This window comes from Triticum aestivum, chromosome 5A, assembly GCF_018294505.1.
Source record: "Triticum aestivum cultivar Chinese Spring chromosome 5A, IWGSC CS RefSeq v2.1, whole genome shotgun sequence".
NCBI classification, from domain to species: domain Eukaryota; kingdom Viridiplantae; phylum Streptophyta; class Magnoliopsida; order Poales; family Poaceae; genus Triticum; species Triticum aestivum.
In genome coordinates, this window is record NC_057806.1 from 11,421,540 (window position 1) to 11,447,089 (window position 25,550).

The 25,550-nt window shown below is 45.8% G+C and overlaps 1 protein-coding gene across 1 annotated transcript; it reads right to left on the reverse strand.

The window, feature by feature from the left end:
* Window positions 1–19,255: 19,255 nt before the first annotated feature.
* On the reverse strand, window positions 19,256–22,592 carry LOC100415816 (receptor-like protein kinase 7). The gene has a single exon (XM_044523244.1). The coding sequence runs from the start codon at window positions 22,542–22,544 to the stop codon at window positions 19,470–19,472; it is 3,075 nt and encodes a 1,024-aa protein (XP_044379179.1). The 5' UTR covers window positions 22,545–22,592; the 3' UTR covers window positions 19,256–19,469.
* Window positions 22,593–25,550: the final 2,958 nt, after the last annotated feature.

The following is a 25,550-nucleotide window of genomic DNA, read 5'->3' on the forward strand; positions in this document are numbered from 1 at the left end:
AAATATTTTATAACCCATAAGGACATATACGATGGTGTGTATCAATTGGCTCTTAATTCTACAATGTAGGGTAGTTATTACTGTGAAGGAGAGATAAGGAGGGGCGGAATAAAACTTACTGTTTGTGAAGATTTGGACTCTCACTAGTTAACCCCTCTACTGATGGGTGCAAAACCACCTCCAATGACGGGTGTTGCACCCTCGGTAGCCTTTGGCCAGTGGTGCTAAAGAACCACTAATGGGAATCAGGCCCGTCAAGTGGAGGTACATACTAGGAACAAAGAAGGTGAGTTGGGCAGTCGAGCACAAAGTGACGCCCACAAGCGAATGACATTGATGTCCTAGATGTTGTAACCTCTAACATTCTCTTCATTGGTTGTGAATGCCTTAGAAGTAGGAGTAAGAGGACATCATGTGGAGGGAGGAGTAGGATAGAGTGAGATGTGCATTTAGTAGCCTCTGAGTTCGCCGTCACTGAATGTGAACCCCTCATAAACAGAAGAAGGATGGTCCTTGCCACAAAGGGAGGATGAGAACGACATGTCTTGTGAATCGGTCAGTCTTCGACATCCTCATAATGGTCTGCAAGTGCCTTTACAACGAGAGGAGCGCTTGCTGATATCGCCGCCATCCCACGCTGATGACATCGAGCCCAAGTCCAATGCCACCAAGGGCACCAAGGTGTGGCCAAGGTGGTCAACTTTCATGAATCTGAGGAGGGAGACGGATCATGAAGGGTAGAAAGGCCCAGGAGGGAGGCGGATGATTGAAGAGGAGAGTGACTAGAGAGTGGTATTCATAGGCCGAGAGGGATAGTCGATATTTAGGGATAAGATGGGGGTTTAGGTGGGGTGCACTCTTATACTTGGGGGTAGGATTTGGGACGATTTCAGCAAGAAATCATCACTAATGGGCCAAAACTTAGGCCTGTGTGTAGAGCCATTTTCACCACTCACCAACAAATACTAGCGGGGGTGACTATGTGCCACCTGTGGGAGCTCCTATAGGGCGCCTTATGCGCCTGTTGACGCAACTAGCACCCACTGCAACATGCTAGTGGGACGGCCCATCAAACAAGCAGGGCAGTGAAATTTTTTATTTATGGCATGAATAACAACCCCAAAAATGGGACTCTCTTGAGGATTCGAACATGCACCACTTACCTTCAGTGCATGGCTGGCTAACCACTAAACCTAATAAACATTTAAGAATTAACATACACGCGCCATTCAGAAAAATGGAATTTCTTTTAAAATGAAATGTGAACATAATTTGAATGTTCACACATTTTAAAAACATCAAGAATTAGAAAAAAAAAAGTTCATGTATTCAAAAACATTCAAAAAATTAACAAGGTTAATCAATTTAAAAAAAACATAAATTTGAAAAAAAAGTTCATCGGTTTTCAAAAAAGTTCATTGACTTTGAAGAAAAAATCACCGATTTTGAAAAATATTCAATAACTTAAAAAAGTTCATCGATTTTCAAACAAAGTTAACAAATTTCAAAAATAGTTCAATGGTTTTGCAAAAAAGTTCAACAATTTTGAAAAAGTTCACCGATTTTGAAAAAATATCATGGATTTTGAAAAAAAGTTAACGAATTTGAAAAAGGAAATCATTGATTTTGAAAAAGTGCATCGAATTTGGAAAAAAAAGTTCACCAATTTTAAAAAAGATCATCAAATTTGAAAGAAAGTTCATTGAATTTCAGAAAAGTTCATCGAATTTGGGAAAACATCATCAAAATTTGAAAAAATATCATGAAATTTGAAAAAAAATCATCACCATTTGAAAAACGTTCATCGTTTCACAATTTTTTTTAAAGTTCATCAATTTTGAGAAAAGTTCATTGTTCTTTGAAAAAAAATATTAAGAAAAGGGAATGAAAGAAAACTAAACAAAAACCAATCAAGAAAAAAATGAAAAATTCTGTGAACTAAAGAATAAGAAGTGGAAAACGCAGTAAAGTGTCACAATGGCTGAGGTAGTCTTAGTGGTTACTCTCTTTCCCTACGTTAGAAGCGGTCTCGAGTTCACAGACTTTATTTGGAATTTTAGAGGAGGTAAAAATGGCTGGCCCGTAAATGAGGGAAGGTGCAAACGGGAGCAACTGATTAACGAGCGCTCCTTCAGGTGCCTCGCAATGATTAGTTCCACTTGGCGCGCACTTAGCCATTCGCCACATGTCGCGCTCTGGGCGCTTCCTCCGAATTTTGTTTTTTTTGTATTTTTCCGCACGCGTTTTCGGCTTTTTAAACGGTTTTTTCTGGGTTTTTTGACGTTTTGGTTTTCGGCCGGTCTTCCCGAGCTTTTCGATCAAAAAAAATTCGAAACAAAATATTTTGCGCAAAAAAACATGTTTTCTTTTTTTTCTTTCGCGAGAGTCACGGTTTTGTTTCCGCGAGAGGCACGATTTTGCTTTCGCGAGAGTCACGGCCGTGCCTCTCGGAAACGAAAAAAATGCATTTTCTGTTTTTTTTTCTTTTAGCGAGAGTCACGGTTTTGCTTTCGCAAGAGGCACGGTTGTGATTTCGCGAGAGTCACGGCCGTGCCACTTAGAAACGGAAAAAGTACGCGTTTTCTATTTTTTTCGCAAGAGTCATGGTTTTGCTTCTGCGAGAGGCACGGTTGTTCTTTCGCGAGAGTCACGACCATGCCTCTCGGAAATGAAAAAAAAATGTGTTTTCTGTTTTTCTTTCGCGAGAGTCACGGTTTTGCTTCCGCGAAAGGCATAGATGTGCTTAACCGAAAGTCACGGTCGTGCCTCCTAGGAAACAGGAAAAAAATGCATTTTCTTTTTTTTCCTTTCGCAAGAGTCACGGTTTTGCTTCCGCGAGAGACACGATTGTGATTTGATGAGAGGCACGGGCGTGCCTCTTTAGGAATGAGAAAAAACCCGTGCTCCCAGTTCAGTTTTTTTCGTCCGGTTTATTTGTGAAAAAAAGTTTGTCAAAACCTATTAACATGGGATCTAGTTTTAAAGATCTTGACGCGAGGAATCCGACGGTGAAAGCAGTTTAAGATTTGGACTCACAGTTTAAGAAATAAAATGGTTTGAATAAACAGATCTTAGAAAAAAGGGAAAACTCTCAAATTGCGACAACTGACGCACATAAAGCGTGCCACTTGTCGCAACCTGAAAATAGAAGTGATCTTCGCAACGAGTACTCCTCAACTAGTGATTTCGCCCGTTTTGCGCCGATGCCTGTAACAGGCGCAATGGCGCTGTTTAAGGAATGCCGCCACCTGTAGCGTACCGAAGTGAACTCGCCAGCTGAAGAACATCCTAATGGGCTGAAAACTGAGTGGCCCATTGGTAGGTTCATCATCTTTGTTTCTTCAAATCTAAAAAAATAGTAAATATTTTCCATTATTTATTTAAATACACTAAAAATGGAAGAAAATATGTAAATATTTAAACAAACGTTCGTGTACTTTTAACGTGTTTTCACCATAATTTTAAAAAGTTTTCATGCAATTTACAATTTACAAAATATACTTTGATTTAAAAGATCTCTTGATTTACTTTCTAGAAAGTGCTCATGTATTTTCACAATTATTTTTATAAAATTATCAAAGTTTAAGTGTATTGAAAAATGTTTGTATAATTTAATAATTTTTCGTATATTTTAGAAAAAGTTCAAGTAATTTTAAGAAAAGTGTTCCTAAAGAAATGTCGTGTAATTCAGAGAGTGTAAATGAAATTTCCAAAAACGTGGTCACGCCAAAAATGTTTGTGCATATTGAAAAATACTCATGGATTGAAAACATTGTACACATAACTTTAACAAAAGTGTTGATGGTTTTCGAAAAATTATTCATTTAATTTACAATGTGATAATATCTTTTACAAAAATATTTAAGTAATTTTCATAGTGCTCACACATTAAAAAAGTGCATACATTTAGTAAGTGTTCGTTTATTTTAGAAACATATTAATATATTTTCTAAACAATCTTCATATAAAATAAAAAGAGCTTGTGACATTCAGTAAAATGTTGATATACCTTAAAATATGAAAAATATAGTTAAAAGGAAAAATAAAAATCATGAACCAAAACAGAAAATAAAAAGTTAAGAAAAATGGCAGTAAAAATGAAATATCAACAAATGGAAAAGGGGGAATGCAAAAGTGGAATCCGGAATAATGAAGAAAAGGTGGAAAGCAATGATACCCAAAATGAAAAACAATCAAAACCAAACCAACCTGATACCTAAAAAAGCCGAAGGAAAACATACCAGTGTAAAATTGCCTCGTGCTGTCTACTGTAGTGCGCCAGCCGAATACCATTTGTGCATAGGAAGCCGCCCGCTATTGCCCTCAATAGGCGGCATATAGCACTTCTAACTATGGTTGGCCTGTCAATATTTATTTAAGTTGTTTTAAAAATGGATGAAAATATTTATGTATTTAAACAAATGTTCATGTAATTTTTGAACGTTTTTGCACCTTTCAGAAAAATCATTGAATTTTAAAAAAATGTTACCATAATTTTTGAAAGTTTTCATGCAATTTACAATTTACAAAATATTCTTTCATTTCAAAAATATCTTAATTTACTTTCTAAAAAGTGCTGATGTATTTTCACACTTCTTTCATAAAATTATCAAAGTTTAAGTGTATTGAAAAATGTTCATACATTTTATTAGGTGTTCATTTATTTTTGAAACATATTAATATGTTTTCTAAACAATGTTCATGTAAAATTAAAAAGGAGCTCGTGACTTTCAGTAAAATGTTGATGTACCTTAAAATATGAAAACTATAGTTAAAAGGGAAAATAAAAATCGTCAACTAAAGCAGAAAGTAAAGAAATAAGAAAAATGGCAGTAAAATGAAATATCAACAAATCAAAAAAGGGGAATGCAAAAGTGGAATCGGGAATAATGAAGAAAAAGGGTAAAAGCAATGATACCCAAAAATAAAAAATAAAAACCAAACCAACCTGATTCCTAGAAAAGCCGAAGGAAAACATACCAGTGTAAATTGCCTCGTGCTGCCTACAGTACTGGGCCCGCCCAATACCACTTGTGCATAGGATGCCGCCCGCTATTGCCCACAATAGGCGGCATATAGCGCTTCTGACTATGGTCGGCCTGTCAATATCTAGGCTAGTTAGTGCAACTATGTCACGTCTCACGAGCCCGCTTTTAGGCTCGTCAGTCGTGACCTTTTTTTACAGAATCAGACCGTTTGTACAAGTCATCACTTGGAGGCACATTCGTAATGCTTCTGCTGAAGAGCAACTTTAGACCCGTTAGTGGAGACCGATCATTCAACTTGGCGTAGTGTCCTATTTAGCATGTTTTTTTCTCGTGGGTGCCTATTTTAGCATGTTAACAAGCACTATATTATGCCAGGTTCATTTCACTGATGTTGATGTACATGTACTATTTAGCATTTGATATTTTGAAAACAAACTTTGATATACTCATGTACATATGATTTCCTACAATTATATGTGCCTAAGAGCATCTACAACCCTGATTACCTAATATAGCGACCTATACACCCGCGTGCGTGTCCGGTTGCGCCCGCTGTCACCGACCCGGTAGTGACTAAATTGAGCACTCCACAACCGCGATTGCCTAATTTGGGTACCCAAATTCATACTAGCCATGAAACCCACGTAGATCAATAGGAGAGAAAAGTAAAACATACAAAGTCCAACATTGGTCTTAGATGCAGTTCACCAAAAGGGCCAGGTTCACCCAACTTAACCTTACATAAACATAAAACGTAATTAATCACAAACAGACGGGCGACCGGAGCTCACCACTTCCACGCCGGTCCCTTCCCCTTGTGGTCTCGGCTATGCTCCTCCATGTACACATCGGTTGCGGGCGGGCAATCATCGTTTGTACTCGTGCCCCTGTCGTTGTCGGAGGAGGAGGTGAGGAAGCCCACCATGTGTTGCGTGGCGCGACTCTGCTCCACCGCAAGACGTGCGTCTCTGTTCGCCGCCTCGTACTTCTTCCGAGCTAGCTTCTCCTACTCCTCAAACGCCCGGTGGAGGGCCGTATCGTTCTTGCGACGCTGGCAAAGGGTGTCCATTCGTGCCGACATATTTAAGAGCGGCGGATTGCAAGGCGGAGCGCCTCATCATCGTCGGGGGCGGGTGGCAGCGCCTCGGCGCAGATCTAACGGAGCCGGAGGCTTGCACTGCCGCCCTCATCACCATCTGGTAAGTGCGACCCTCCGTCTCCGGCTGCCGTAGTCGCGGCTGCAGGCTGGGCGTCGCCGGTACCAGCACCCATCGAATACCAGGAAGGGCAGCCGTTGTCAGTGACAGGCGGTGATGCCTGCCGTGACGCCTGGCCTGGGACGGCAGGGAGCACGACGGCCGTGTTCGGGGCGCGGCGGACGAAGAGTGGGCCGCCCATGACGGCTGACAAGGCGGAGCTCCTGCCCCGGCCCATCCTCGAGTGGCGGAGAGCAATGCAGAGCGCGAGCTCGTCCTCGTCCGATGAGCTCACCAAACCCATGGTGGGTAGATAGAAGCGGAGCGGGCCAGAAGGAAAATGGACTTGAGAAGGAGCGAAGCAGGCGAGAGGAGTGAGGCTAGGGTTCGCCCGGCTAGGGTTTTTGTGTGGACAGATGGGGGCGGCACGGGCCAGGCCTACATAACGAGGCGCTTCCAGGCATTCCCATATCCGCCATAGATATGGACCAGATATGGGGAGTGCCGATCAGTCCGGGCGTTCAGAACGGATATGAGAAGCCCAGATGGATGTTTTTTTTTCATTCGAACAGTGACCGAGCAGCCCATCCGAACATTTAAGACAAATATAGAAGATCCGGTTGTAGATGCTCTAACCTATACTGATCCCATCCCGTATACCAGCTGACTGCTTACATACAAACAATGAGCCGATCGATGGTCAGTTAGCTAGCTACTACACTCTTATAACAGTGACTTGATTGCATTCGATGGATCGATTGCCAATTGGTCATATAAAACAGCGTGAGCGGTCAAACCTGATGGATAGAGATGTATATCTGTGTGCATGCTTGCTGCATTATTCGCGCGCATCTATTCGGCGAATGCCTGTTGATATCCTTGGTTTCTTCTGGTGTTGGGTTCTTGTTGCGGGATTCCAGCGACTGATGCCGACACATGCCTTGCTTTTTCAACATGCATGCATGATCCTACCGATCTACTAGCATTCTAGCTAGACTTATCTGGCGGATTTAACAATTAATTATTATTATTATTGTTACTACTTACTAGGTAGTACAAACTGCACACATGTCATGCAGGGTGTTCAGGTAAACCAAGGGGTGATTAAGTAGATTACTTGCATTGTAGTGCTGCTTAATTTTGTTTTTCACTACGTACTATATAATGGATGAAAAACTTCAGGCCTCTAGTAGGGCCCATGACACAGGAACATCACAAGCCTTTAAATTAAAGAGAAGATAATAATTAAATAATGATTTTTTTCAAGAGAGAAATAACAATCAGCGTCAGTGTGAATGAATGCCTGGTGCCTCCTTTTTGGCAGCGGCCAAAGCAGCTCTGCATACATTATAGTCAAAAAGGCGTCTCAGCAAAGAGCACAAAAGGTAGGCATGATGCTGATTGCGCTTTTGGTCTGCCTGGGTTTCGCCTCTCTCTCTCTAACAGAAAGAGAAGCAGCTAGTGCAAAACCCCAGCAAAACCCCACTACATGCACAGCTAAGCTAGCTGCTAATTTGTCTTGTTCCATTGCATCTACCACCAATCTACCTAAGCATGCATGTGTGTGTACGTTGTTTTCTTCTGGCTCAGTGCTGTCCTCCTCTTCACCGCAATATATTACTCTCTCCTTGTCCGTGTTAGATAATAACGAGAATAAACGAGACAGAGAGACACAGATTTTTACGTGGAAACCCTCGCGGGAGAAAACCACGGACGCATGAAGGCGCGATCACTATGAGGAGGAGTATTACAAGCACGAGACGACAGACTGTCTAAGATGCGACTAAATGGGGTATATAAGAGGGCAATACATGAGAGTCCTTGGAGGACAAGTAAACGAGTTATACTCGTACGCGTCGATGTCAACGCAAAGGCCCACGCCGGTTGTACTACGTCTAGTCCAACACGGTATAATTTGGATCACAATTTAACAATCTCCACCTTGATCCAAATTCTCTTCAGTAGTCGAAGAAAGTAGATAACTCCATCCAAATCAGCATAAACACCTTGTGCGTCAAAGTCCATAGGACTAGTGAGAAATACCAACTAAGCCTGAGCAAAGCTCAAACTTATTGGTCGGAACTGGCTTTGTCATCATATCAGCTGGATTATCATGAGTACTTATCTTGCATACCTTCAAATCGCCTTCAGCAACAACATCTCGAATATAATGAAATCTGACATCAATGTGCTTTGTCCTCTCATGATACATTGGATTCTTTGTAAAATATATAGTACTTTGACTGTCACTAAATACGGTAGGGCAAGATGAATCTTCACAAAGCTCAGAATAAAAACCTCTCAACCAGATAGCTTCTTTGCATGCCTCAGAAATAGCCATATACTCGGCATCAGTAGTGAAACAAGCCACAATGGACTGCAAAGTTGCTCTCCAACTCACAGCACAACCACCAATGGTGAAAACATAACCTGTGAGTGATCTTCTCTTATCCAAATCACCAGCAAAATCAGAATCAACAAAACCAACAAGTCCATCTCCAGTTTTCCCAAACTGTAAATAAGCATTAGAAGTACCACGCAGGTATCTGAAAATCCACTGAACTGCTTTCCAATGCTCTTTTCCAGGATTAGCCATGTATCTACTGACAACACTCAATGCATATGATAAATCCGGACGAGAACAAACCATGGCGTACATAAGTGAACCAACTGCACTTGAATAGGGAACTCTAGACATGTACTCAATATTGGCATCTGACTTAGGACATAAAGCTGATGATAATTTGAAGTGTGCAGCTAACGAAGTACTTACTGGCTTGGCATTATGCATATTAAAACGACGAAGAACTTTATCAATATATCCCTTCTGACTTAGATATACTTTTCCAGACGGTCTATCTCTGGATATTTCCATACCAAGTATTTTCTTTGCTGCACCCAAATCCTTCATCTCAAATTTATTACTCAATTGCTTCTTTAGTTCATTAATATCTGACATACTCTTTGCAGCAATAAGCATATCATCAACATAAAGGAGCAAATAAATAGTTGAACCATTGACAGTTTTCAAATAAACACAACTATCATAATTAGACCTTTTGAAACCTTGAGAGAGCATAAAGGTGTCAAATCTCTTGTACCACTGTCTAGGGGATTGCTTCAATCCATAAAGAGATTTCTTTAACTTACAGACAAGCTTTTCTTTTTCAGGAATAACAAAACCTTCAGGTTGTTCCATATAAATATCCTCTTCTAATTCTCCATGTAAAAATGCAGTTTTAACATCCAATTGTTCAAGCTCAAGATCATGCATGTCAACAATACTGAGTAAAGTGCGAATAGAGCTATGCTTCACAACAGGAGAAAAGACTTCGTTATAGTCAATACCTGGAATCTGACTGTAACCTTTAGCAACTAACCTTGCTTTATATCTTGTCTCATCATTAGGAGAAACACCTTCTTTCCTCTTGAAAACCCACTTGCAACGAATAGGTTTCTTCTCTCTAGGTAATCTTACTAAATCCCAAGTGCCATTCTTTTCAAGTGATTCCATCTCATCATGCATAGCGGTCATCCACTTATTACTATCACTAGAAATAATAGCCTCGGAATATGAAGAAGGCTCAGCATTACCTTCAATTTCTTCTGCAACAGATAAAGCAAAAGAAACAATATTGCACTCTTCAATTAACCTGTCAGGTTTATTAATACCCCGTCTAACTCTGTCACGTGCAAGATTCCAACTGGGTGGAACAATAGGCTGATTTGGAGTGGGAGTGACATGATCATCATTAACGACGGGTTCATCATGTGCATCAACAATTTCATTACGAGATGTATCACCTGAATCAATAACATGCTCCACCTGAACAGTAGGCTGCTGAATAGGAGGCTGCTGTTCACTCTCAACAGGAACATTAGTAGATGAAACATCATGTAACATAGCAGATTCATTAAAGATAACATTTCTGCTAATAACAACCTTCTGGGTTTCAGGATTCCATAATTTAAAACCTTTAACACCAGACTTATAACCAAGAAAGATGCACTTAACAGCCCTAGGCTCCAATTTTCCATTATCAACATGAGCATAAGCAGTGCAACCAAAAACTCTCAACTGTGAATAATCAGCAGGTGAACCAGACCATACCTCAATTGGAGTTTTCTTATTAAGAGCAATAGATGGTGAACGGTTAATGAGATAACAAGCAGTGGAAGCGGCCTCAGCCCAAAAACGCCTATGCAAACCTGCATTGGACAACATGCAACGGGCTCTGGAAATAATGGTTCTGTTCATGCGCTCAGCAACACCGTTTTGTTGAGGAGTATAAGGAACGGTGTAATGTCTGGCAATGCCTTCAGACTTGCAATAATTCTTAAATTGCTTAGAACAGAATTCCATACCATTATCAGTGCGAAGTATTTTTACCTTCTTTTCAGTTTGTCTCTCAATCATAATCTTCCACTCCTTAAAAGTTGAGAATGCTTCATATTTATGCTTCAAGAAATAAGGCCATACTTTTCTCGAATAATCATCAATTATAGTCAGCATGTAACTAGCACCACCTAGTGACTTTCTACGAGATGGTCCCCATAAATCAGAATGAACATAATCAAGAATACCTTCAGTTGTATGAACTGAAGTGTTGAACTTCACCCGCTTGTGTTTGCCGAAGATACAATGCTCACAAAATTTCAATTTACCAGGTTCATATCCATCAAGAAGACCTCTCTTATTTAACTCTGCTAAACCAAGTTCACTCATATGTCCAAGACGCATATGCCAAAGGTTAGCAGCATCACAATCAGAATCCTTTGAAACAACTGGAGTAGCGTTACCTGAAACTGTAGAACCTCGAAGGTAATAAAGACCATTGGTCGAACTTAATTCACCTTTCATCACAACAAGGGAACCTTTGGTGACTTTCAAAACACTATATCCACCTGAATACTTGTACCCCTTTGCATCAAGGGCACTAACAGAGATAAGATTTCTCTTCATCTTCGGAATATACTGAACATCTGTCAAAGTTCTGATTATGCCATCAAACATCTTGATTCGAATAGAACCTATGCCTTCAATCTTGCATGGTGAATTATCAAAACCCAATACGGAATCAGCAGAAGTAGTGGAATCAAAAGTATTAAACCAATCTCTATGTGGACACATATGAAAAGTGCATGCGGTGTCAAGTACCCACTCATCATTGGTCTCAGCACATCCAGCAATAACGACAAGAGCATCATCGGAACTATCATCACGAGCAACGTTAGCATAATTTTCACATTGTTTGTTACCTTTTCTCTTTTCCTTATTCTGCAACTTGAAACACTCATGCCCGTCTCTCTTGCAATACCTGCAATATTTCTTGTCTCTGGATTGCGACCGGCCCCTGTAGCCGTTCTTACTTTTGCCTCTGTTTCCATTATTTGAGTTCTTCTCTTTGTCCTGCCACGAACAGATAATCCCTCGGCTTGGGATGAACTCGAACCATCATGAGGCACCATTAATTTCATCTTCTCCTTAGAGTTTAAAACTTCATAAACTTCATTAAGTGTGAGAGTATCACGACTGTATAATATGGTGTCTCTAAAATTGGTATAAGAACTTGGCAGTGAACAAAGTAACATTAAAGCAGTATCTTCCTCTTCATACTTAACCTCCATTGCAGCTAGATCGGATATGATCTTTTTAAATTCAGAAATTGATTCAAAACATTACCTCCTTCGGGTAACCTATGCAGGAATAATTTTTGCTTCAGATGCATCTTGCTGGTGAGATCTTTAGTCATGCAAATCCCTTCCAGCTTTAACCATAGAGCGGCGGCAGTTTTCTCGCTCAAAACTTCCTGCAAAATATTATTATGCAAATGGAGTTGAATTTGTGACAAAGCCTTACAATCAATTCTTTTTTCCTCAGCAGTCCAGTCCTCAATTCGGTTCTTCCCAAAACTATCCAGTGCTACATCATAGTCGGCCTGTGCCAACAACGCCCGCATCTTGACTTGCCATAGGGTAAACCTTGTGTCACGATCCAGCAGCGGAAAATCGTACTTCATGGATGCCATGAGTTGATAAACTGTGCACAAAATAGTACAAGCCGGTAGAAGAAATTCTTGACAGAATTAATTTGCGGAGTAGACGAAAATGTAGGATAAATAGCACCTGATAGTACGGCCAGTGGACGTAGCAGTTGAGGAAGAAAGAAAAAAAAAGTATCCCTGTAGCCTTCACGTGACAGGAACAGGAGTACTAGTAGAAACCAGTTGATAAATCACCACGAACTAGAAGTAGTACTCGGGGCTGTAGCTACCAGCAGCAACGACGCCTCGATGCATTTGACGTGTGGTGCTGCGGCTTCGCTTCTGTTGCCTCGAGACTCGGGAGCAGCGGCGGCCAGAATAAATCCCACCAATACGTCAACTTGGTGCAGCGGGATTCGTCTCGATCTCGGTGTAGAGGACAATCAAGTCTCCGAACTTGATCTGGACGATGAGCCGTTGAATCGTGTCGAACTCGGCGGATCGCACGACGCGGCGGCGGCGCGCCAGATAACCCTAAACCTCTCTCGGACTCAAATCTCGTATCTGTAACTTGGCTCTGTATACCATTTGTTAGATAATAACGAGAATAAACAAGACAGAGAGACATAGATTTTTACGTGGAAACCCTTGCGGGAGAAAACCACGGACGCACGAAGGCGCGATCACTACGAGAAGGAGTATTACAAGCACGAGACGACAGACCGTCTGAGGTGCGACTACATGAGGTATATAAGAAGGCAATACATGAGAGTCCTTGAAGGACAAGTAAACGAGTTGTACTCGTACGCGATGTCAACGCAAAGGCCCACACCGGTTGTACTACGTCTAGTCCAACACGGTATAATTTGGATTACAATTTAACACTCTGAATTATTGTTGATTAGCCAACTTAATTCTGTATAGAATGTGCTAGCTAGCTAGCTAGCTCTCCTTTTCTGAATGGGTTATTTATTTGTGTCTGATCAGTTACAACAATAGGCTGACTGAAGGAGTATGTAGCTATTAACTGGTTCCAGTTGTCATGCATATAGTAACATAATCCTCTTCTTGGATTATGTATGTATTATCAGCTACCAATCGATCAGGATTTGTGTTCATTCATCAACTAATTAAGGAGTATGTAGCAAATAACTAAATAACCAATGAAGTCGCGAGTACATGCTCTACATATACTGTATTTTGTGGATCCGGTAGTGAAATATATTAGTATGCTGTTGTTGATTTGTCACTCGGGTTGCCTAAGTCAAGCCACCGATCGGTCGTTTATGCATACTTCTTTTTTGTGAGGGTTTATGCATACTTCATCTGATCGTATCCATGCATTCTGTTAGTGGTAATTATTAATGAGTACTCCCTCCGTTTTCAAATATAAGTCTTTTTAAAGATTTCAGTACATATTACATTTGGATATATATATATATATACATAGACATATTTTAGAGTGTAGATTCATTTATTTTGCTCTGAATGTAGTCCGTATTAGAATCATCAAAAGTGTTTATATTTTAAAACGGAGGGAGTATGTTGTTGTTGATTTGTCACCCAGGTTGCCTTTGCATAAGTCAGGCAGTGCCCTAGTCAAACCACCAAACGGTTGTGTATGCTATGCATGCTTGTCACCCAGGTTCACCAAACGGCAGTGCCCTAGTCAAACCATCAAATGATTTGTCACCCAGGTTGCCTTCTAGAAGCGAAACACACCGAGTGGCAGCCTGTGGATTTGGCTAGCTACGTACTGGATCGAGTGATGTAATTAAAATTGAACCCGTCGATGAATGGAGTGGAATGGAACGGGAATCGAATCTGCACCGTACAAATCATTCATTCATTCATATATTCCTGTCACGAAAGGGAAGGAGAGAAAGGAATCCTGGGGCTGCGGATTGTGACAAGAAGAAGAAGTTTGGGCACGAGCTGTAAGAGCATCCACAGCCCAATCCAGCCTCTCAAACGCCTATGGACTCGACCGGGGGCGTCCGCAGGCAGTGAACGGTCACTTCTTAAATTAGCCACTTTGTATTCGAGTCTTTCATATTTCAACCCCTAGATCCATACAAAGCAAGCAAAAGAAATCCTACGTACTACCCTAGCTAATATTCATCATCGGATATGTCCACAACGTCCGTGCCGAGCGCCGGCTGGACGGGCGCGTAGGAGGGCTCCGATTCATCCTCCTCCTGCTCGACCTCATCCATGTAGGCGAGCATATCCGCCTCCTCCGCGGCCTCCACCTCCCGCCGGCAACGGCGTCTGGCCTCCGCAGGTGACTCCGAACGGAGGAAATCGAGGATGGCCTACTGCTCCGTATGTAGATTCGCGTCGCCAGCGTCCCCCACATCCTCCTCATCCCCTCCAGATCCAACTCCTCCTTTGGATCCACTGCATCCGAATGTAGCCCCACGGCGATCCGGGCTTCGCGCCTTGCCCGGATCTGCTCAAGGAGCTCAAACTGGCGCTACAGCGTTAGAAATGGGTGGCTCCCCACCCGACGGCGTGGGGGCATGGCTACTACGCGGACGGGAATGGACAAGTGGCCGCGGGGGCGGCCAGGCGAACGAAAATGTGGATGGTAGGGTTTCAGTGCTGGCGGTTGACTTAAATAGCTGGGCTAGGCACTATGCGGCCCGTCGAAGCGGCGCCACACAGAGACATCAGTCCGACGGAGGAGACGAGCTTTGGACCGCTGGGTTTCCAGGCATTTCCGTGTGGGACCCCGGGCGCCCCATATCAGCCCCATATTTGGGTTGGTATTAGGGGTGCTAGTCAGCCCGGGCGTTTGAGACCCGTTTGAGGCGCCTGCCAGGGTCGAAAAATTATGACCGGCCAGTGACCAGGCGGCCCGCGCAGGCGTATGAGGCAGGTTTGGGGTGCTCGGATGTAGATGCTCTAAGTTTGGGCGTGCATGCACTTTCTAACGGGACACATAGGAAAGCCCGGGCAAATGACTCGGTCACTGACCGGTAAAGAAAAGCGACTCGGACGGATGTCTCAAACCGGCCTCAAAGGAACGGGCAGACCAGCACCCCTCGTATCCAACTCAAATTTATTGGATACCGCAACACTGCTTTCTGTTTCACTTGTTTGGTGCCCATGATATCTCTAAACATGTGGATAAAAATATGTATGAATTGCACTGCTTTTATGAAATGAATGTGAATATGCTTTGTACTACATTTTGGAGGAAAATTTCCATCCACTCAAACCTCTTTGTAGAATTCCTTTGTTTTTCCTAATGCTATCAAACATTCCTTCAAATCCTATAGGATACTATGGGACATGTCACCCTATTCCTGCATTTTTCCTATTCCTTCATTTTGACAATCCTGTGAATCAAAGAGGCCCTAAAGTCGCGTGCAGCTAGATCGGTGGGCTCGCCGCCTGCCTGTCTGCTTCCTCGACCCTCGCCGGCCAACACACGCCCATGATGAGATGAGGTGAACGAGTGATCAACAACCAACACATCACCTCGCTCTACTTTTGTCTTTTCATTTAGTGCACCTTCTTTTGTCTTTCTGGACGCAAGGTGAAATGTACGAGTGCCGTCCATCTCACTCTGCTGAACAAAGCCCTCGCTACGGCAGTGAAGTGGGCACTCTCGAAATGTCAGAACCCCTCGCTGCTCCCTCTGCCAGCCGCCGCCTAGCTGAGCTGCACCGTCTAGGAGTCAAAAACGCGCGGCGAAAAACATCACAAAGGAGAACCACCGAGACCGACATGCACGCATAAAACCTCCTCCTAGGTTAAGACGAGTCACACGTCCATCTCGCCATCTCACTATCCTCTCGTCGATTGGTCATCTGTATTTCTATATGCGGTGACCAATCAACCCCAACTCGCACTGTCGTCAAGCTTTGCACTTTTCTTGCATGCTTTGGACCCATATATACAGATCATCGGATTAGGACACGCACCACCACTTACTACATAGTGCTGCAGGCTTTTGCGCTCCACAACCAACCTCTCACCTTTTTTTTTCTTTCTAGACAGATAGTGGAAGGAAACATATACATTTTTAAGCTTATGAATTAAAGGTATGGAGACTTTGACATGGCTAAAACTATTCATTGCAATCTGAAAGGAGGGCTGTTTTAAGCATCTGAATTAAGGCCTTCAAAAGGACTACATTCCCCCAACTGCTCGTGATACCGAAAAGGACATGGCACTGGAAAGATATATGGTCCGGCCCCCCTCGATCGTATCCACCGGACAAGACATTGGTTAACTAGTGCTACAATGGGCACAAATTAGTAGAAGCAAAGCAAAAAAGAATATTTGATTAATTACACTGGTATGTAATTATCATGCTTTACTCATTTTGGTAGGGCACCACCAATGCAATCACATCATCTGTATCTAAAATGTGCCGCCTACACACAATATGTTTACTAATGTGGCAGTGTGTATTTTTAATGAGCAAACGAGGGATTTTGTGTCTTAATCTAGATATAACTCTAATTGATGCACCTAAGTTCAGTCATGTTCACAACACACGTTAAATGAGAGCTCTTTAATTTTGAACACAACAGTAACACGGAGAGACAAGCTCTGTCATTTCATTATATGTTTGATGTCATTACTATTTATTTCCCGGTTGTCATTCATGCCCGTCGAAAGAAGTTCTTTCAACACTTTGTACTTACACAAATGGTAGTGATTCTTAATTAGCGTCAACATATAAATAGTCGTTTCTCGGTCATCTATGAAAAAGCAAAACTGTTATTTTAATGTATACTAAAAGTTTGAGGTACACTTACAGTTCTGCACGTTGAGGCTGGAAACCGGCAACCGTAGGCTGCGGACGGAATGTATGCTCTATTGGCCCACAAAAGGTCTCTCACAACAAAAGGTACATCCTTCTTCACTCGCTAGCCCTTTGTATTCAGGCGTAGTTATGTCTCACTTATAGAGAGATGTAGCGCACCCTCGTGTAAGTAGCCGCCAGATTGGGCCATCCTAGTGGGGACAAGAGGCTCCTCGCTTGGGTCTACCGCCGTTCACTTACGACGGGGAGACGGGCGCTCACCGGCTAGCCGTTGAGGAAGAATGCCAAGGTGCTCTAGGTAGCCATTGAGCAGTCCGAGCCCAAGGCGGGGGAGGTAGCGAGGGTGGCCAAGCTGAAGCAGCAACATGACCAGGCCGTCCGACGGATGAAGGGCATCATCGTCATCTCTGATTCCTCCTGCTCCGATGATGACGGCTACGACTCCAAAGACTCTGATGATCCACCACCTACCGCGGACGCCTATAGTTGCCCGGACGATCGGAAGGGCAAAGAGCCGGCAAGGAAGTGGGGAAGAAGCTCCTCCTTTGTTTTCTATTATCGTGTTTTAGTTGTTTTACTTTAGAACCTGTCCGACAATGAACCGTGGTGAATGATATAAAGTGTACATTTTGGTATCCGTTTGCAGCCGATTTATATGTTTGTTGTTTGATCTACATAGACTAGTTTCACGTTGCATGCGTAGTATGAATTTAAGGTGCCGGATATGAAATACGCGGTTGTGTGGACGAGAATTTGAGATGTGATCGGTCACGGTCCATGGACTTGGCCGGACGCGTCCGCGGACGTATAGGACGCCGGATTTGGTAATCGTGGTTGTAGATGCTCTTAGAAGCTTGTTCGGGCGGCTCTTCATGAGGTGAAACTGGCACTGTTTTTTAGTTTAGCACGTTCCCCTACTATTGTATCGGAGCGATACTATGCGTAGTTGCTGGTACGACTAGAGCATACATGACATGCGACAATGCACAAATGATGTGTGGGGTGTTAAATGAGATATATCATTGGATTTTTTTTATTGTTTCTCTTGTTGCGTAATTTTGATCTTGATGACATGATGTAATTTTCAAAGATCCGACGAACCTTCCATTCTTTGGATAGAGACATGCTCATAATGACTTTTGTTTCATTTTAGTTGAGGAAGATTATTTTTTAGGGAGTGGGCTAGCAGAAGTGATCTACACGAGGGTCACACATATGTTGAAATTTAGTATGGGGTTCAAGATTTTGTAATCTCTATAATTCCTAGATTTGTTCACATATTTGAAAAAAGGATGACCAATTAAAAGCATATTCCTGAATTTCAAAAAAAAACATTCATAAACTGAAACATATACAAAAAAAATTAGAATTTTTAAAGTAAAACACATATAGTAACAAACATGGAAAAGGAAAAGAAATGGTAGATACAAAAAGAAATGAAAACCCCGAACGGAACCCTCCCAGAATCAGAAGTACCGCCCTACATGGCCGGCCAAACAGTGCCCACGAGGGTTCATCTTTGCTCGACCGCCTCCACGGTATGCCCGAGATATGAATGGCCATAACAACCGTTGCAAGGAAAAAAGAATAGAATGAATCATCCGACAGCCGGAGAACGGTGCATCAGCCAGGCCATTAGTAGGTCGGTGGACAAGATAAGATGCGATACTAGGAGACAAAACTACCAGGTCACACGAGGCACCACCAGCCGCAGCAGCAACAGTGGCGACGCTGTTCCAACGTGCAACAAAGTCTACCCGCTTGCCTGAAAAACGTGGCGGGTCGCCCTTCCTCAGCAGCGATTCCCGGACATATAGTTGGTGTCCGTCACCCAACCCCGACGGCGACGTACGTACAAACGACGAACCAACCCCGAACCGATTTCGGGCGACGGCTTGTTTGTTTGTTTGTTTGTTTGGAAGCATCCCTCCCGGACATGTGTGTGTGTGTTTGTGTGTGCAGCCGGACAACACATCTCTCTCTCTCTCTCTCAACTCTTGAGAAATCCAGGCAGTCAGAGAGAATGTAGGTGCTGCTTAGATTATTTTTTCACTGCTTTGCTTTCACCTGCCTGATTAATGATAGATTTAGCATGCAAAATGGAGACACTCATTTTTGCTCTTAGTATGTTTTTTTTCTCTGCAGAAACCCAGCCTGAGAAGTCAGTCAGTCAGAGAGAATGTATGTTTGGCCAAGAATACTGCATTATTTTTCACTGGGTAGTTTGACCTGCCAAGTGGCAATGATTGATCTACCAACCAAAATATGGAGTGCTCCTCTTTCACTTCAGTCAATTCTAATATGTAAAGTAAATAAAAACGGAGGGAGTACTAATTAACTTTGGTTTGGTACACACACAAGATTGGTTGGGTAATTCTTCACCAACCAACAATCTTTACTACACACACAACACATGCTACATGCTCTACTAACGCACCGGCTCAGATCTCGGCCGTCCATTGCTCCGATCGGACGGACCCAAAATGCTCAGATCAGACACTGAAATAACTTTGAACGGCTAGGCGACGACGACCTTGACCTCCAGGGCGGGCTTGCCGTTGCCGGAGCACTCGCGCCCCACGCCCGCGTCCTCCAGCATCTGCACCACGGACCGCATCGACGGCCGCACCGCCGGCGTGCGGCTCGTGCACAGCACCGCCACGCGCAGCACCCGCACGGCCTCCTCCTTCTCCCACTCCTCCCGCGCCGCCGACCCGTCCACCAGCGCCATCGCCTTCTCCCGCCCGCTCCCGGCCCCGTCCAGCCGCCGCGACGCCCACTCCACCACGTCCTCGCCGTCCGCCACCGCCGCGCGCCCCGTCGCCAGCTCCATCAGCACCACGCCGAAGCTGTACACGTCGCTCTTCTCCGTCACCTTCCGCGTGTACGCGTACTCCGGCGCCATGTACCCCACCGTGCCCGCCACCGCGCCGCCCGACGACGACCACGGCTCGCCCTTGCCCTTGCCGCCGGCGTTGGCGTCCAGGATCTTGGCGAGCCCGAAGTCGGCGATGCGCGGCTTGAAGGCCTCGTCGAGCAGGATGTTGCTCGACTTGACGTCGCGGTGGAGGATGGGCCGGTCGCCGCAGCCGTGGTGGAGGTACTCCAGCCCCCGGGCGGCGCCCACGGCCACCTCGTACCGCTCCGGCCAGCCGAGGCCGCCCAGCTTCCGGGCAGTCGGGCCGTGCAGCCGCTCGTAGAGGCTGCCGTTGGGGAGGTGCTCGTACACCAGCAGGCTCGCCGCGCCGTCCTCGCTCGTCACGCTGCACAGCAGCTTCACCACGTTCACGTGCCGGATGGAGCTCAGCGTGCCCACCTCCGCGTCGAACTCGCGGCACTGCCGCGCCGACGCCGACGCCGACCGGGGCAGCATGGCCGCCGTCGGGCCGGCGTTCGCCGGCGCGACCCCGCGTGTCCGGGTGATGTGCTTCACGGCCACCACGGTGCCGCACCCGAGCTTCACGCGGTACACGTTCCCGGACCCGCCGCTGCCGATCAGGTTCTCGTCCCGGACGCCGCCCACGATCTCCCGCTCGTCGAACGCCATCATCCTGAACGACTTGACGTTCCAGGACCCCTTCTTCGCGAACAGCAGCTTGCCGGCGCCGGCCATGGCCGCGGCCTCCGCGTGCTGCCGGCGCTTCTTGATGAAAATCGCCACGCCTAGGACGGCGAGCAGGACCGCCATGCCGGCGAGGAGGCAGGTGACGAGCGTGCGCGCGGTGCTCCCCGAATGTCCACCGTCTCCGGGCGTGCATCGGCGGAGGAAGCCGGCGCCGTTGTTGGCGCAGAGGCCGGGGTTACCCTGGAAGCTCTCGCCGTACGCCGAGATGGCGAGCCCCGGCGGCACGGGCCCGTCGAGCCGGTTATTCGACAGGTTCAGGTAGCTCAGCTTCAGGTCGGCGAGGATCGCCGGCACGGCGCCAGAGAGTTCGTTGCTCGAAATGTTCAACGAATTCAGCCGCGTCAGGCCACGCAGCTCAGTCGGGATCGCGCCGGCGAGCTTGTTCTCGGCGAGGTTCATCGTGCTGAGCGCCGAGCACGACCCGAGGCTCCCCGGGATGGCTCCGCTGATCCCGTTCCCCGCAATGTCCAGGCTGTCGAGAAGGACCAGCTTGCCGATGCTCGGCGGTATCTCGCCGGAGAGCTCGTTGGACGACACGTCAATGCTCTGCAGCTTCCCAGCGTCGCCTATCGACGACGGTATCGCGCCGGAGAATTTGTTCCCGGCGAGGTTGAGACTGGTGAGCGACGCGGCTTTCCCGATGCCTTCGCTGATGCCGCCGGTGAACCGGTTCCCCTCGAGGTCGATGATCTCGGCCCTGGGCAGCGCCCAGAGTCCCTCGGGCACCTCGCCGGTGAGCGAGTTCTTGCTGACCCTGAACCTCTGCAGCGTCGCGCAGCTCGCGTACGACGCCGGAATTTCGCCGGAGAATCGATTCTCCAGCATGAGCAGCTTCAGCATGGTGCCGCGCCTGCACATGTCCGGGGGGATCGGCCCCGTGAGCGAGTTGGTCGACACGTCGATGAAGTTGAACTCCGACCAGCTCCCCAATTTCGGCGGCAGGTCGCCGGTGAGGTTGTTGCTGTAGAGCGACAGGTTGACGAGCTCCCTGAAGTCGCCGAACTCGGAGGGCACCTCACCGGAGAGCCCGTTGTAGAAGAGCTGCAGCGAGACGAGGCGCGTGAGGGACCGGAGCTCCGAGAGACCGCCGGTGAGCTGGTTCTGGGAGGCGTCGAAGAACTGCAGCTTGGTGAGCTTCCCGAACCCCCGCGGGAGAGCGCCGGTGAGGGAGCAGTTGTAGAGCTCGAGGCTCTGGAGATTGACGAGCTGGGCGATCGCCGGGGGTATCTCGCCGGTGAGTGGGTTGTCGGCGAGCTCGAGGTCGACGAGCTTGGTGAGCCGGCCGATGCCCGCGGGGATGGGACCGGCGATGTTGGCCGCGGAGAGGTAGAGCTTGGTGAGGTTGGTGAGCCTGGTGATCACGGCCGGGAAGGACTTGGTGGGCGTGAGGTCCGGGTTGTCCCCGGCGGAGAGCGCCTGGAGGCCCGGCATGGCGGCGAGCGCGGACCAGGGGAAGGAGCCGGAGAAGGCGTTGGTGGAGAGGTTGAGCGTGCGGAGCCCGGTGAGCGGCGAGAGGTCGGGGATGTCACCGGAGAAGGAGTTGAAGGGGAGGGTGAGCTCCTGGAGCCCGACGCAGGCGTCGACGCCGGCGATGGTCCCCGCGAGCGCGTTGGACGGGAGCGAGAGCGTGGCGAGCGACCTCAGCGAGCCGCAGAGGACGTCGAACGGGACGGACTCGGCGGAGACGTTGAGGTCGTGTACGGAGAGCGCGGTGACGGCGGAGCCGCGGCACGTGACGCCGGTGAAGTTGCAGGGCGTGGCCGCCGCGGCGTCCCAGGACGCGAAGAACGGGTCGGCCGCGGGAGGGATGGCGAGGGAGGACTTGAAGGCCATGAGGGCGTCCACCTCGGGGTGCGTCGCGGCGGAGGCGGCATGGAGGACGGCGGAGAGGAGGACGGCGGCGAGGAGGAGGGCGGCGACGGCGAGGTGGAGGTGGAGGTGGGGGTGGAAGGGCCGGGCGGGCGGCATGGCTGGGGACGAGGAAAGGAAGCTTCTTTGTGTCAGCGTGTTTGGACTCGCTGCTGACCGCGCTCGCTTTTAAGGTTGCGGTTGGCTGGTAGGCCCCACTACTGTACTGTCCTACACTGTGATAGTGTGCTAACAATGGTGCTTAGATTAGGAACTCTTTGATTCATGAAAGATGCACTAGATTTTTGTTGGGAATAAACTGTTTTCTGTGATTTTTTTTAAATGTTAACGAATTTTCAGTGGTTTCTAACCTCCCAATTGTGGGTCAGAATAAGACTAACTTTAAACCAATTCAAATTCGATTGCAATTCATTGAAAATCACCATTAAAATATAATGTTTCAATGAGGTTCATAAGTTTTCTTTTACCAGAAGTTTTAACCTTGGTCAACAAACCTGAAAGACCTTCGGGAGTGCCACTTATTGGTGTGTTTTTCTGAAAAGGAAGGTTACAAGAGAGCGGTTATGGATTTGTGATTATGAGAATTTTTTAATTACTCATTCATTAAATGTTTGCACGTATATATCTTTTAAGCATGCGATATACGCTGAATATATTTTATGAGACGATTTTTAGTGACTTGCCTTTTTGAAATACGATTTTTAATGATTTGCCTCTCAGTGTCGAATCAAATTTGGATTGTGCTTGTGGGGCGATGGCTTGGGTCCTCGGGAAGTTTGCTTAGTGTGGTGGTCGTCGTGTCCTTCTCTTGATTTGATTGCCAATCTAGTGTTCATATGTGCTCTTAGTGAGGCGGCTCCACCTTGCTCCCTGTGATCCAAGGCGAGAGTGAAGGGGGCCTCTTCGGAGGTGGAGGTGGCTAGCACCGTGACTTCACACTCTCAATAGGGAGTGTTCGAAGGTGAGATCCACTCCGGTGGCATGGCTCACCTCAGGACTTTTGTTCGTCTCCATTGTGAGCTCATCAGTGGACAAGGTCCTCGACGTTGTTGCTTTTCGCCTCTCAGTTTGTGGCCTATATATTAACTTTCATTCATCTTCGTGTATCGACCATTCTGGGTTGCATCCCCGTTTTCTTCTATTTTTTGTGCTTTGTGTTGTGGCTCGCTGTAATCCTGGCCGGTTGATGGCTTTGTTAATTCAAAGATGGGCTCGTCTCGAGCCTCCGCTATAAAAAAGGGATGGATTTGTGATTAGAAGTACTCAATTGTTCATTGATGGATAATATGTTGGACTATGGGGCTGCGAATTGCCGAGAGGATGATCCACTAATTGTCGTCATAATGCATTTGTACCATGAGTTTATGGTATACGTTAAAACATTAGTTTTGTTATTTCATAGACGACTGAGAAACGACTATTTCTAAGTTGACGCTAAGAATCACTGATATTTGTCTAAGTACAAAGGGATGAAAGATCTTCTTTGGACGGGGTATGTGCGATGAATGAGAAAAAAGATTAGTAATCCCCTCAAACATATAATTAATAGGATCTTTGGACGGGTATGTGCGATGAATGAGAAAAAAATTTATAATCCCCTCAAACATATACTCCCTCCGTCCTAAAATATAAGAACGTTTTTAACACTAGCAGAGTGTCAAAAACGTTCTTATATTCTGGGACAGAGGGAGTAATTAAATGTCGTATTTGATTTCTTTGTGTTGGTGTTGTATCCCAAATTAAAGAGCTCCCATTCAACGTGTGTTGTGTGTGAGAGAAAATATGACTTAACTTAGGTGCGGCAAATAAGAGTTGTATCTAGATTAAGAGTTTAAGGCACAAAATCCCTCGTTTGCTCATTAAAAACGCACACTGCCACATTAGCTAGTAAACATATTGTGTGTAGTCGGCACATTTTATATACAGATGATGTGATTGCAATTGTTGTGCCCTACCACAACGAGTAAAGCATGATAATTATATAGTAGTGTAATTAATCAAGTATTCTTCGTTGCTTTGCTTCTACTAATTTGTGCCCATTATAGCATAGCTAGCCATTGTCTTGTCCCATGGGCGATCGAGAGGGGCCAGACCACATATCTTTCCAGTATCATGTCCTTTCCGGTATCACGAGCAGTTGGGGGAATGTAGTCCTTTTGAAGGCCTTGATTCAGATGCTTAAAACAGCCCTCCTTTCAGATTGCAGTGAATAGTTTTAGGCATCTTAAAGTCTCCATACCTTTAATTCATACTCCCTCCGTTCCGGATTACTTGTCTTAGATTTGTCTAGATACGGAGGTATCTAGCACTAAAATGAGTCTAGATACAGATGTATCTAGACAAATTCAAGACAAGTAATTCGGAACGGAGGGAGTATAAGCTTAAAATAGGTCTCCCTTGAGAGAGTCCAGAAAATGTACATGTTTCCTTCCACTATCTGTCTAGAAAGAAAAAAAAAGGTGAGAGGTTGGTTGTGGAGCGCAAAAGCCCACAGCACTAGGTAGTAAGTGGTGGTGCGTGTCCTAATCCGATGATCTGTATATATGGGTCCAAAGCATGCAAGAAAAGTGTAAAGCTTGACGACAGTGCGAGTTGGGGTTGATTTGTCACCGCATATAGAAATACAGATGACCAATCGACGAGAGGATAGTGAGATGGCGAGATGGACGTGTGACTCGTCTTAATCTAGGAGGAGGTGTATGCGTGCATGGCACTCACCGTAGACTAGAGCATGGCGTTAAATGGCAGGAGCATGTCGTTGCATGATTGGAAATTGTCGTTGCGTTGTGCCCTTGGATGCGTTACGCAGGTGCCGTCGTCGGTCTCGGTGCTTCTCCTTTGTGATGTTTTTCGCCGCGCGTTTTTGACTCCTAGACGGTGCAGCTCAGCTAGGCGGCGGCTGGCAGAGGGAGCAGCGAGGGGTTCTGACATTTCGAGAGTGCAGTAAATTGGGCCCGGTGAAACTTTTTTTTAGAAAGGCGCACAAAGCGCCAACCAATACATTCAGCTCAGTAACATCTTACAGCGTGAATTACATAGCCCTGAAAATTGAAATTAGACAGGAGAAAAACAACAGGGCATATCATGTTTGTATGAGCTGAAGCA